General features: G+C 29.6%; 1 protein-coding gene and 1 pseudogene across 1 annotated transcript; both read right to left on the bottom strand.

The window, feature by feature from the left end:
- Positions 1-16: 16 nt before the first annotated feature.
- Positions 17-4,719, bottom strand: LOC114748140 (WAT1-related protein At1g68170-like). Its single transcript, XM_028936493.1, has 7 exons — positions 4,468-4,719; positions 3,726-3,788; positions 2,818-2,934; positions 1,637-1,892; positions 1,398-1,556; positions 983-1,134; positions 17-296 (listed from the first exon to the last, which is right to left on the bottom strand). The coding sequence occupies exons 1-7, from the start codon at positions 4,659-4,661 to the stop codon at positions 17-19; spliced, it is 1,221 nt and encodes a 406-aa protein (XP_028792326.1). The 5' UTR covers positions 4,662-4,719.
- Positions 4,720-8,406: 3,687 nt separating this feature from the next.
- On the bottom strand, positions 8,407-13,748 carry LOC114748139 (WAT1-related protein At1g68170-like; annotated as a pseudogene).
- Positions 13,749-15,099: the final 1,351 nt, after the last annotated feature.

Genomic DNA, 15,099 nt, shown 5'->3' with positions numbered 1-15,099 from the left:
TTCAAAGTGTCTCATACTAATTAGTTTCCTGATATGATGTTACTTGATTCTTCCCATTATCATCTCGTTTTGCTTTATTTCCATTTTCTGATGAATCTTGGTGATCCCCGCTGTTAACAACGTTTGAAGCACTAATATTGTTGCTTCTCTGGTCATCAATGGAGGATTTGACGATGATCTCAACTGAAGGGGATGACACGTCGAGCGTCCGTGATGGGACATCCAAAAGATTCATCATCTTCATCTCTTTGCCTTTGCCCCATAAAACCATATATAATCCGCACACTATCAGCACTCTCCATGATATGCATATGCCATATATTATACCAAATCATTACACTAGCACTCTAATAACCGTACTATTGATGACTAAGCACTCATTTATCAATGTGATCAAAACTCATATTATGACTACATAGCATATGATCACAATGTGTTATATTAAAACGATACCAAAAAAAAAAAACCTCTCATCCTACATATAGAAACTAGACAATTAATTGATAGAGATTTAAAGAAATTAGTTAAGTTAGTTAATTGTGTTGATTTTCCTAAAATATTTTATTCAATTATTTGTATTAAAAAATATTTTCTTAATAGAAAACTCCATCGATATATACAATCAATAGAGGGAGTTTAAAAAAAAATTATAAATTTGAAAGGTAAAATAAATTAAAATTTTATATTTAGGACCAAAGCAAATCATTCTACTAAGTCGTGCAATTAAGACTCAAGGGACTATCAAATACATTTCGTCATTATTCTCAAAAGAATTAGTTGTTGTTATGCCCAATAATATAATGTTCATATGACCTATGTAACCAACTTAGTGAGACAAAGTTTCTTATAGCTGATGTAATGTTTCACAAATATATCCATCATTCTAAAATAATAGTATACATCCTTCTCATTTGATTTCAAATTGTCATTTATTAAGGGAAAAAGTAAATTTGAGAGGCAAAGATTAGATATGTGTACGTACCTTCCAAGGTGAAGCATCTCATCCATAAAGAAAGACCCAATAAAAGCCAAGAACAAAAGCAAGAGAGGATTAAACACTGATACAAATAGAGGTCCTCTTTTGTGCACACACCATGCTATCATCACCACATTCACCCCTGCTGGCACCAATCCCTACACATACAATACATAATTTACATGACGCTTTATATAAAATAACATATATATATTAATATACAAATATAAGAGAATTCACCATATATACACACACATATACAAAGTTGAGCTAAATACTTTTTAGTCATAAATTGATATGGTACTGCTCATGTTCTAAATATAAAACTCATTTTATATTGTAAATTGCTCTATAAAATAAAACTTATATTTAAGATCCGAGGGAGTATAATTAATTAATAAATTAAAATAAAATCACATACTGCATAAGCCACAGTTAAGAGCCTTATGTTCCAACCCAATTTCCATTGATTCCAATCCCTTTCACTGCAAAGAGCAAAGCCAATAGAAAACACCGAAGCTGCAAAACTCATCAATGTGGTGCTTGAATAATGACATGGATATCTCTTGCTCATCTTACTCTGCACAATTAAAAAGGAAATTTTGAGTAAACGACGGCATCAAGGATCAAAACGACAAGCGGGTCAAAATGATAAGGGACCTGGACGATGAGCCACAGAGATAGAGACGTGATGCCGCCCACAGCAGCGAGGGCACCCAAGAGGGTGTTACCACCGGAGGAAGAGTGGGAAGATGCCACGTGGCTGGTTAGAGGGCGTAAAACAGTGACGTGGAAGGAGGGAGTGGGGATTCGTGCACCCTTGTAGAGGGTGAGAAGCATGGCTCCACTAATTCCTATTAAGGTTCCAATTATCTTAGCTTTCCCGGCTGCTGCTTTCCAATTCAATTTCTCCAACCTGATCATAATTTATTAATTGCAAATTTTTAATTAATTTTCTTAAAATAATAAATTACAGTTTGAATCAAACTGAAAGATTTATTAATAATTTTCCCTTTCTCTAAATTGAGACTTGACATAATAATAGAGAATAAAATTAAAAGTAATTTCAAAGACTCTATCGCCAGAATTTTAAATTTGAAGTCTTGGACGACAAATGTTTTATAACATTTAAATTAAATTATTCTTTCTAGAATTTTTTAAACAATGTTAAAAATTACTTTTCCTTTTATTATAAATTATTGTATCGAAAACCCAACCAGTCATCAAAATAGTAGAGGCAGTTGTTCAAAAATCAGCGGTCTAACTATAGGAAAATTAGGATAAACACAATCATAATTGAAGTAATATGATCTAATTAAAATATATAAAAATATTCCTAAATAACCTTAAAAAGAGATCAATACAGAGAAATATATATATATATATATATAAAATTCAACTCGGTCAACTCATCTAAAACTTCTAACCAGATCGGTCAAAGAACTAGTTCATTAATTTATTGGTGAGAATAGTTAATTGGGTTAAATTTTAATAATTAATACAATGTTATAAACCTAATTATTTACTTTAGAATGTAAAATTGTTATTTGTCTACCCATAATGAAATTAAGTGAAACTAGTGGAAGCCAAGTAGGAAATCGTTAACAAAGTCAAAAGAAGATTATATCATTGCAAATGCCCAACCAACACAATTAAACAAATTAAAATAAAATATGTATGTGCCCAAAGAAGATATAAAAATCAAACAATAATAAACAAAAAGGAAAAAATTCACAACAAATATTTTTTTTTGAGCTGAATAATTCACAACAAATATACATCTAAAGTTCTTTGTGGGGGACAAAATAGTAATTGTACATGATTGCAAAAGAAGCAATTACCCGAAGAAGAGGGCCATGACAAAGGTGATGGCTGGAATGAGATTGTTCATTGCCGATGCAAACGTTGCCGTTGTTAAGGCCAATGTCTCCAAATATAATGTTTGTGCCAATGTTCCTCTGTACATTTAATTTATTCATAAATATGATGAAATAATGTGTCTAATTCTCTTAATTAAAACTAAAATTCTGTGAAAAAATTTTATGTTATACATTTCTGATAATTTTTCTTGGTCCCTCAATTTTTTAAAAATTTTTACAAAGTGTTAATCATAATTAATCTGTTATTTATGTGAACATCCCTTTACACATAACTCCTTAATCTTTACAAAGCTTGGAAGTTTATGGAAATTTATTGTTATGCTTTGAAAGTAATCAAAGTGATTATTTATATATGACTTGAATTTTATAGGAAAACTATGTAAAATTTAATCTATTAATAATAAATAAAAAAACAATGAGGAAGATATTATTAATATATCTTACCTCACAAAGGTAGTTCAAGTAAGTGATATGATGACAACGACACAAACCTAAGTCATTGTTGTTATTTTATTCGATATTCCATTTAAGAGAGCAATACACGTAATCTTGTGTTTATACTCTTCCGGTCTTAAATATAAGATCCACTTTGTAGTATAAATTACATTACAAAGTAAGTTTTATATTTAGAACCAGAGGAGTATTATATTACTACATGAGTAGAATTAGATTATACACTCAAATAAGCAATTGAAGTAATATACTTCTTCGATCCTAAATATAAGACCCATTTTGTAGTGTAAATTACACTATAAAATAGGTCTTATGTTTACACTACAAATCGGGTCTTGTATTTAGGACCGGAGGGGGTGTGTGTGTATATATATATATATATATAGAAAGCTAAAATAATATTAATGAATTAATACCCAAATAAGCCAGATATAAGTCCCTGAAACAGTATAGTCCAAGTCATCTTTGGCCTCTTCTTCCTGCAAACAATTCACCAATGCCTTTTAATTTCACACTAATAATTTGTATGTTATACAAAACACACTTTAAGAATACATAACTATGAGTTCAGTGGGGAGAGAGAGAACCGGGGGATCATGTCCTACCATTTTTTTTCTTTTTTTCCTAACATAATTTAAGTATTATATATTTCTCTCATCCATTAATTTAAACAAGCTTTATACTCTCTCTCCCATCCTTAATATAAAATCTATTTAGCTAACTTAGACAAATTAAAAAATTTAAATAAATTAATTAATTATAACAAATATAACATAATCTTTCTAAAATATTTCTGTATAATATTAGATGATGTATTAGTTTATATAAGTTAGATAAATTAATTTTAAAAAATAATAAATATAGGAGAGAAAAAAGAATTGATATGTCATATTTAGGACCAAAATCTAACCTCTAAAGTAGCTTATATATTAGGAAGTGAACAAAGTATTTTATTTGTACTTCTCAATATCAGTCCTTCTATAGTTAAAACCTAGGCTTGTCTCTACCTAGCTTTCTCTCTTGACTGTGGTAGCAGGGTAGCTTAATTACTTACCTCAATCTCAACATATTAAGCTTAATGAGAGTTCATAATATACTTAATTCACAGTACGCAGAATACTGAGAGGAAAATGAATAATTAAAAAGGAAATTAAGTACCTTTCAAAGATGAAAGCAAGAGGAGCCATAAAGGCAGTGGCAAAAACAAAACGATATGCAATTACAATTCGCAAGTTCATGCCATCTACGACGACAAGTTTGTAAAGAATGTTAATCCCAACATAAAGCATCTGAACCAAAACCATTAGGATGGCTGGTTTTAACTCATCCATCACCTCACATATGTCCCTCATCGTCTCTTCCGCCACGGCAAGAACCGGCGGCGCCACCAGCTGCTGAGACGGTGAGAAAAGAACAGAGAGAGGAGGCCGCGAGCTAGGGATGAAGAAGAAGTGCTTTGTGCTTGTGTGTCCGGGACGAAATGTTGTGTATGAAATGAGCTATTTATAGAAAAACATAATTTTTTAAGAGTATTGAACTTATTATTTATTTTTTCTTAAAATATTAAATACTAGTGGTAGGGATTTTTCCATTGTAAAAAAATTAATAAAAAATTATTGTCATCCTCTGTGGTAGTGCTTCACACTTCAGGTTCAACGTATAGTTATATATATATATATATATATATATAAGTACACACACACGCACATACACACACATATAATGTGTAAATTAAAGCTTTTGCGATTGCAAGCACTACCACTTACCCACCAATATATGGCGAGACGTCGCATTCTCGGATGTTCCGTACATGCGGCCGAATACGTTATCCTCGGTTTTTAATAAAAACACAATTAAGCAAACTATGTTGTTCAATATATTAGTTGAAATTAAGTGGAGATAATAAATATGCAAAAAATATAACATTTTGCCCAAAAATCATCATTTATGTAGAAGAGAGAAAATATGTGATTGAGAGAAATGTGTGAAAATTAAATACATTGATATGAGTCATATAAATAATTAAATAGGGATAAAATAAAAAATCAATTAATAAAATATGAGACAACTTCTAACGATCTCTTATAAAAAGAAAGTTAGAGTCTTATAATTAATTTGTGTGAGGCAATGTCAATGTAAATGAATTTACAGGCAGAACTGTATCTCTAATTTTACTAAAATTACACGAGGTTTGATTTTGATATGATAATTTTATAAAATCTTTTTCAGCATTTTAATCGTAATGCCATTAATAAAAATATTGATATTAAAATTTTAAGTGTTGACAAATATTCTAAAATAATAACATATTAAGCTTAATTTTTAATAACAATAATAAATCATTGACACAAAATTACTATTCAAGGCTTATATATATTGTATTAGGATTAAAAAGATGAAAATGTACTTTATAAAATCAAGAAAATAAATTAAAACCTTATATAAAGCTAAAACACCAGAAATAGACTTTTACTTGAATTCATATCAAAAGCAAAAATATTAGTATGTGAATATAGGATGATCACAAATTAAAGTTTTCACTACAAAAGTCAACTTTGGAGAGTTACTTTTGGTTGGCTATTTTTTCCTTTTTTGTTTGGCAAACTTTTAAAAGATAGGAAGATGAGGTTGTTTGCTAATGCTTTTGGCTTTTTCAGAGGACATGGACTTGTGACAAAGATTTTAGCAATAGCACAACACATCATCTATTAGAGCTATGTATATATAGGGGATACTAACCATTATATCATCACATTCTAATTCCTTTTGATGTAATCTTTTGTCACTTTCTTCTCATTTAGTAATTCCCATAACGTGTTGGGTATTTTGTACAGATATACTTTTGAGGAATGGATTCATTTTTCACTTAAAAAATATCATCGTTTTGTTTCGTAATTATCTTTAATTTCTCTTTCTCTCCTTATTGGTGATGTTCACTGTGTATTATGGAATGAGAATAAGAATCCACACTAACTATAAAGTTCATGTTTTTGTTGACAATCATTAAATCATCAAGTCCCTTCTTCACAATAAATTCAAGTCCATTTCAATTTAAATGGGATGAGAGAGTAATAAAGTATGAATGGAATTAGTTAGTTAATTATACAAGTACTTTCCTTATATATTCACCATTCATGTATTATGTTCATAATTTCTTTTGTCAAATATCGTGTTTATGAGAACTATTCAATCTATATATATACACTCTAATATTATTATGGTAAATTTCTTATTTTTCTTTTGATAGAATGACATTGACATCCCCAAAGTTTACTTTAATTACAAGTAAAGTCTCCAACATTTTTTACTGAAAAAATGATTCATAAATATCAATTCAAACAATTGCAAATATGAGAATCTCAGTTACAAATTATTAGCTAGGATTATCCCATGATATTTAAGTACATAATTTGTATTCAAAAATCTTTTATTTACAAATAGATGAATTGATTTGTAATTCATTTTTAATAAAAAATTTAAGACCTAGATGTTATTGTATTAAATTTTTGGGACATAAATGTCATTTTTATTTTTTCCCCTTATCTTGCTTTATTTTCATCCAAATAAGAACAAGATCACAATGGAATTTTTTCCTCCCAATCTTATTAAAACTCGCTCAAATTTATTCCAAATCTCATTGATATTTTTCTAGTGATGTGATGAGGAATATAATATCTATCCTCCACTAATGTCAGAAACTATCTAAAATCTATTATAAATATTTATTTTTTTCCTTGACATACTAGATATAATTATTTTAGCTTGCCAAAATGCTATTACATATCCATTATACTCTGCTACCCATCTTAGCTTCAAAAAATTCTAACTTTGGAAAACACGTAATTCTTTTAGGGTTTTTTTCGCCCAAAGCCAATTAGGATCATGCAAAATCATCCAAACCAATGTTGATCTTCCAGTTTTTGTCAATCTTCCGACTTTGACATTCCCTTGCTCACCGATTGCGTCACTAAAAAGATAAATTCATCTTTCGGTTCTCAATGTAAGGGTTACTTAATTAATATAAAAAATTAAGAAAAATAAATAAATAATTTAATTCTAATAAACCTTACATGATCTCCTTAAAACATTGATTATATATGTTAGTTTATAAATTAAATAAACTAGTCTAAAAAAATGATAAATATGAAAGACAAAATTGATTAAGATTTTACACTTAGGACTAAAACTTGCTCCCTATAATTAACTTTTATATTTATGACTGAAAGAATAATGCATGAAGAGTCAAATCCCAAATTCAGCAATAATATCGGCACAATACATTTTACAGATTGTTAGAAACTTACATTAAAAGGATATATATCGTTTTTCTTTTTGTTCTGTCTTGGAAAGAGAACAAATATTTACAAAAAAATTAGTTCAAATATTTGTAATAAGTGTATGTTAGTTTTCCTAAAAGACAATACTTACATCAATTTCTTTATCCATTATGTCAAGTTTATTTCCAATCACACATGACCATATGGCCTATTTTTAAAATATTAACATTTAATCATAAATTCATATGAACAAAAAAAAAATGAACATGTATGATCGTAGAACTTGATATAATGGGTACAAAGAACTTGACCTATATTTCCTAAAATATCCCATTTAATACATCATAGATGAAATCCTATTTATATATCCAATTAATAAGGATAGTTTGAAAGGCATAAAGTGAATTGAAGTTACATTTAGACCCAAGTAAATCTCTCAATTAATTTCTATATTTAGAACCGAAGGAAAACTCTCGCAGCCTTAACAATTAATAGAACTCCTTTACTCACTCAAAAAGGAGGAAGTTACAAACTCACAATAATGCAATATATGATTTACTGTAAGTTACAATTCAGCAAATTGAAAATTTTATTCATGGATAATCTTATAAATATTTATGTAATCACTTTGAAGGAGAAATCAATTGTGCTCCACAACACACACACACACACACACATCAATCGCACTGCTGGAATGCCACTTTGCTAAACCATATTAAAAATTAATGCCCACTATGCCAAAATTTGGGACTATTTTTAAGTGTCTGAGACATTTATTGATGTTACTTGATTCTTCCCATCATCTCATATTGCTTGATTTTCATTTTCCGATGAATCTTGTGGATCCAACAACGTTTGAAGTACTAGTATTGTTGCTTTTCTGGTCGTCAATGGAGGATTTGACGATTATTTCAACTAAAGGGGATGACACTTGGAGGGTCTGTGATGGAACATCTAAAAGATTCATCAACTTCATCTCTTTGCCTTTGCCCCATAAAACCATATATAATCCAATTACTATCAGCACTCATCCAATTATACTGCATATCATACAGTCACAATTATTCTATATTATAAGCCAAATCATTTTTATTACAGTGTTACATTTTCCATAGTATTTATACATAATATAAAACTCTAATCGTCACGAGTCATAAACAATCTATTTTTCACATTTCTTCTAATGCACAGAACCAATATTAATTATTGATTAATTAATTTTGCATATGACATACAATCACAACTCGAATTCTCTTCATTCTTAGTTTAGGAATTGAGTATTTCCTCAAGACATGACTTTTCTCATTTTCTTAAACTCTAGATGTATATAACAAATTTTCAACAAATTCTACCAATTTCTGAATAGAAATTAAAAGGGCGCGATTTTAATTTAAACATTTGGAAAAATGTGAACGAGCTATGTTTTTTGCACATGCCTAATTCCTAAAGTTGAGATGTTATTACCAAATTTCCATTTCAGTTTACCAAATTCGAAATAGAAATTTACATAACAAAATTGACATGAACATTTCATTTATCCAAATTGTATGTTAATAACTAATGAAATACAGTCAATCTACATTGCAAAAGTTGTGAATGAGTTGCAGTTAAAGCTTAGTAGTTAATATGTGTGTGTATTATGCATTATTTTGATAACCAAACATTGTGATTCAATAGTCATACTCAATAGATATTACGAAATATTAGCTTTCCTTTTTGACAATTCCCAAATTTCAATTTCTTTTCCTATCATTTTCCCAATTTTTAATCTTTTAATTTTATATGAAGTTTTATTTTAATTTTTTTTAATTGAAATGACAATGATCAACACGAATAAATTATTGTTTCAAATTAACAATGTTAGAATTAAAAACTAAAAAGATACATTAAACCACACTTTTTCCAAAAATGTCAATAAAGAACTAAAGTCCTTAGTTGACATTTTAAAACTTTAAATCCCAAATTATAAATATCCTTCTTATTTTGTCTGAAAATGCCATTTACCTAAAAATTAAAAAAAAAAAAAAGGAAATTGAAGGGGCAGAATACCTTCCAAGATGAAGCGTCTCATCCATAAAGAAAGATCCAACAAAAGCCAAAAACAAAAGCTGGAGAGGATTGAATATTGATACGAGCAAAGGCCCTCCCTTGCGTACACACCATGCTATGATTACCACATTCAACCCTGCTGGCACTGGTCCCTACATTCACATCAAATGTACCAAAATTTTCATTAGTATTGGATTTTTAATATTAAAATATGTTAATGGATAGTAATTATATATATAACTTAAAATAGGAAATTAGATGCTTCCTTTTTACAAGAAATTAAATTAGGGGTTATGTTTGGTTGGACATAAGTAGACGATTGGGAACCGAAAAAATCTAGATAAATTCCATTTCCCTATTATTTATTGGTTATTCACAAACTTATCCTTAAAATTGTAAAATAAAATTGATTTAAAAGAATACTTTTGTATTTCGTATTTAAAAAGTAATATACATTTATTTAAAAAATAATTACAATACCTTCGAGCTTAAAAAATAAAGCAAACAACCATTTATAAGCTTCTCAAAATGTTTATTCTCTTAGAATTACTTCTTGAGAAGTTAAACTTTAGTTGAATAGATTAAAGTAGGGTTAAGCAAGCCAAGCCGCCCATGAATCCAGCGTACCTACCCATACTCGGTTAAAATTGGGCCAGCTCAAGCCTAGAACAAAACAAGCAGGTTTTGACTAATTTGCATGGTAACTAGGTTTTAACCTATGAAGTAAGCTTGTGTGTGGGTGTGTATCAGCTTTTAATAACCTATGCAGTGTTCGGTTAGTCTCTCTCTAGCTCTTTCGCTCTCGTGGAAATTTGACTAATTTGTCTCTGAGGATCACCCTCTCTGCCTATAATCTTGATCCGAGTTTAAGATTTTGACGGTAGATTAAGTGAGCAATATACGAACACCAAAGCCACTCTTCTTGAAGTTTTTTGGACTAGTAATGGTTTTCCCAGTCGTCATTATTTTGCTCACTATCAAGTTAAAAGAGATTTTGACATCCTTTTCTACTATCAGTGTTTTGTGTTTCAATTATTCCTATTTAGATTTGAGAGTTTTGCGGGTCAATTTAACCATATAACTTTATGAAAATATTAAAAAAAAAAACAGTTGACTTTAATCTATACAAAATTTCAATTTTAAAAGTAAAATATTAAAAATATTAAAATAGAAAGAGGCAAATTGACAAGCCAACATTCCAACCCGCCGGATTATTATTCCTATTTTGATAAATGAGCACAATAATACGTGGTTTCATAAATTAAAATAAAATAACATACCGCGTAAGCCACGGTTAAGAGCCTTATGTTCCAACCCAATTTCCATTGGCTCCAATCCCTTTCATTACAAAGAGCAAAGCCAATAGAAAACACCGAAGGTGCCAAGCTCATCAATGTGGTGCTTGAGTAATGACATGGATATCTCTCACTCATCTTGCTCTACCAAAAAAAAAAAAAGGATTAATTCTAAGTAAACGACAACATCAGCAATCAAAACTACAAGCATCGGGGGAATAAGGGACCTGAACAATGAGCCATAGGGAAAAAGAAGAGGTGTCACCCAGGGCGCAAAGTGCACCAAAGAGGGTATTACCACCGGAGGAAGAGGGGGAAGACGCCACGTGGCTGTGGTTGGTGTGCAGAAGGTTGACGTGTAAGGAGGGGTGGGTATGCGTGCACCTTTGAAGAATGTTAGAAGCATGGCCCCACTAACTCCTGTGAGAGTTCCAATGATCTTGGCTTTTCCGGCCGCTGTCCTCCTATTCAATTTTTCCAAGCTGATTTTATTATTGAAAACAATTAAATTTTTTTATCACACATTATTAATAATGAGTTTTCTAAGAATAAGAAATTATAGTTTGATGATGCCTCAAATTTAAAATATGAATATCGATATATACACATACGCGTGTGTATTTCAATATTAATAATTTTAAAAAATTATTCTCATGATTTATATATGAATGCTACTCAATATTTAAAAAAAAATCTTTCATTTACCGTGCAAAAGGCTGACCTATTACAACAGGTTAATTTGAACAAAGCAGAAATAAATCAAGGAAGTAGGCCAACCTTTTAAGCTATAATAGTTTTATTTGTTTTCAATGAAATTGTCTTTGATATAAAAAAAAATCTTTCACTTTATTGTCATTAATAAATTTTTCAATAGCAATGATGAAATTAAAATTTTAGTGAAATATATGAGCAGTAGAATATTTTTTTTTTGTAAATGTATTTACATTGACTGTTGAGAGAATTCGAGAAAATTACAGAGAGATAGTGCATGTGTGTTAAAGGTACTTTGAATGACTCCATGGCAAAAACCAAAAAGTATAAATTTGCAGTATTGAAAAATATTTTTTATATCTAATTTAAATGAAAGTTTTCTTTCTATAACTTCTTATAAAAACTATAAAATTATATATATGTTAAAATTTTTATCCAAGAAAAGCAAGTGAAACTAGTGGAAGCCAACTAGAAAATTTATAACAAAAGTCAAGGGAAGATGCTTATGGCAACAACTACGCAATTAAGCTAAAGGGCATTGGAGGATGATGAAAACAAAACAAACATATAAACAAAATACTACGCGCACATACTCTTAATTTGCCTAAATAATTTTTTAAAAAAATAAAAGAAAATATTAATTGTGCTGCTTATTTTAAAACAAATAAAATGAAAAAAGAAAGAGGGCAAAAAAAAGCAGAGAAGGTTTACCGGAAGAAGAGGGCCATGACAAAGGTGGCGGCCGGAACGAGATTGTTCATTGCTCATGCAAACGTTATTGTTGTTAAAGCCAGCGTCTCCAGATATAATGTTTGTGCCAATATTCCTCTGAAATTCATTTTTTTCATAAATAGTATTTTTTTTAAAAAAAAAAAAAGCGATATATTGGATGAGGAAATATGCCTAATTCTCTCAATTAAAACTATTTTTTTGTTATATACACACACACACTGATAATTCCTTTTTTGTTATACAAAACACACTAATAATTCCTTTATCATAATTAGTCTCTTTTTTTTTTGTGCAAATAACTTTCCAATTCTTATATATACAAGAGAAAATGAGATATAAGATAACCTTCTAAAAATGACAATGAATGATATAAGATAACTATAAATTTGTGAAAATAACACAGGAGCATCAATTTTCTTTCAAGAAAAAAAAAGTGAAAAAAAATGACCCTAAACCTAATTGTTTATCAACATAACTTAGCAGCTGAAAATCTCTAAGCTTTATTTTTAATATAAAAAGTTCAGTTTTATATATAATGGAACATTAATAATGCTAAATAGGCTGTAAATTGCACAAATTTTATAAATATTAAGAATTTAATTACAAAATTTAAACGTTCATTTGTAAATTTTGAAAGTTTAGTTAAATTTGGGAAATTCAATTATAAAAAGTCTCTAAGATTTATAGCTAAACAATCCAGACCTAAGTCATGATCTCACATATTAATATTCCTCATGCATTTTCTGGTGACGTCTATATCACTGTATTGCCATAATTATATGACAATATAATACACAAATAAGTTATGAAGGCAATATATATATATATATTTATAGACGGACTAATAATACCCAAATAAGCCACACAAAAGTCCCTGAAACAGTATAGTCCACGTCATCTTTGGCCTCTTCTTCCTGCAAGGTGCAAACAATTTGCAATAAGCATCTATCAAAATAAATCGCTCACTAGCTGCACTAGTCATATGAATCATAAACTTATTTTTCAATCTCTGTATAACAATGCATGCAGAAACCATACTCTAGTTCGATGAAAAAGAAACTACCCAGCTACTTCAATCTCAACATATATACACATATATATATATATATATATATAAAGCTTAACGAGAAGAGTTCATCATTGTTGAGGCATAAGTATGATGAGGAGGAAATAATTACCTTTCGAAGATGAAAGCAAGAGGAGCCATGAAAGCAGCGGCGAAAATGAAACGATAGGCGATGACAATTCGCAGGTTCATGCCATCGTAGACGACAAGTTTGTAAAGAATGTTAATCCCAACGTATAATATCTGAACTACCACCATTAGTATGGTTGGTTTAAACCTATCCACCACCTCACATCTGTCGTCCCTCATCGTCTGTCTCTGCCACTGGCCGCCACTAGAAATGGTGGCACCACCAGCTGTTGAGAGTTGAGACGGCGAGCGAGAGAGAGAGGGAGGCGAGGCACAAGAAGTGAGGGTGCGTTTTTATTACTTGTGCCTGGGATGAAATGTTAGTATGAAGTAGGCTATATATTTATAAATATTTGCAGGAAAAAGGCAATTCTTAAAAAGTTAAAGGTAGGGAATAATCATTAGTTTAAAGAGGAAACAAAATTATTGGTTCTCAAAATTTCATTTACTTCCGTGATTTGGCCCTTATATTTTAATTTATATTAATCTGGTCCTTATACTTTCAATTGATAACCCAAAATAAGATTTTCTTTTGCACAAAAATAACCTAAAATAAGGTTAAAGCATTAAGTAATATAATAAATTATTAGTTTTGGTCATTTTGGTGATTTTTCACCACAACTATTAGGTAAACCCTATATATTTAACAATTAATTATACCAAATAACTATCACGTATTAGAGGGCTTCTTTTGAATTAAGGAGCCCTCCACATTATAGTTAACCATTAACAACATTTAAACATTAAAACCAGAAACATAATTACACTACCTCCAAAATCCATATATTAAACCAAATCCAAAATCCAATCCAAGTACCTATATGGTGACCAAAATATACAAGTCAAATACCAAAGTTGGCCAAGTATTCAGTCCAAAAAAAAAAATGTTGGCCAAGTATACTTATAAAATATGAAGACTACATTGTAAAAAAAAAAAAGAAGACTACAATCTATACCATTTAAATGCCCATTTACAATTGTTAGATAACTCACTCATTTTGTACCATCCTCTGTTGGAAAACAGGTAGACATAGCCAAATTTTCAAGTAACTTATTCCATTTAATCATCATAAATAACGTTTGCAATATATGTCCTTAAATATTGTATGCAAAAGGTCACAAAAATATCAAGATATTTAATTTAATTTGTTAAAATTATCAAGATATTTAATTTAAATTTTTTAAATGTATAAAGTGAAGCTCGAAACTACACACACACATCCACACTTTGTCAAGAATTATGAGAAGTTGTGGATAGTTATATTCTTCATCAATTTCATAATATATTACGTACCCACAACCGGAACACAGTGATACTGATATGACGTTGAGAATTGATGAGGCTAGTAGTCTTGCCAATCATGTTTAAAATTATATCTCTAATATTGAGATTTTCCCTGAAATTGTGAAGTTCAGTTTTATGATTGTGATGTTAAGTTAATTTGTATTCTTCCCAAAAAATGTTACAAAATATAATTTGAATTTTAGAAATTAATTAATGTATGTTTTAATCTTTATTTTTACTTATTTG

Source organism: Neltuma alba, unplaced genomic scaffold (assembly GCF_004799145.2).
Source record: "Neltuma alba isolate B1F8T4 unplaced genomic scaffold, ASM479914v2 tig00005621_pilon, whole genome shotgun sequence".
NCBI classification, from domain to species: Eukaryota; Viridiplantae; Streptophyta; class Magnoliopsida; order Fabales; family Fabaceae; genus Neltuma; species Neltuma alba.
Note: the sequence above shows the minus strand (reverse complement) of the source record. Positions and strands in the feature narration are given on the sequence as shown.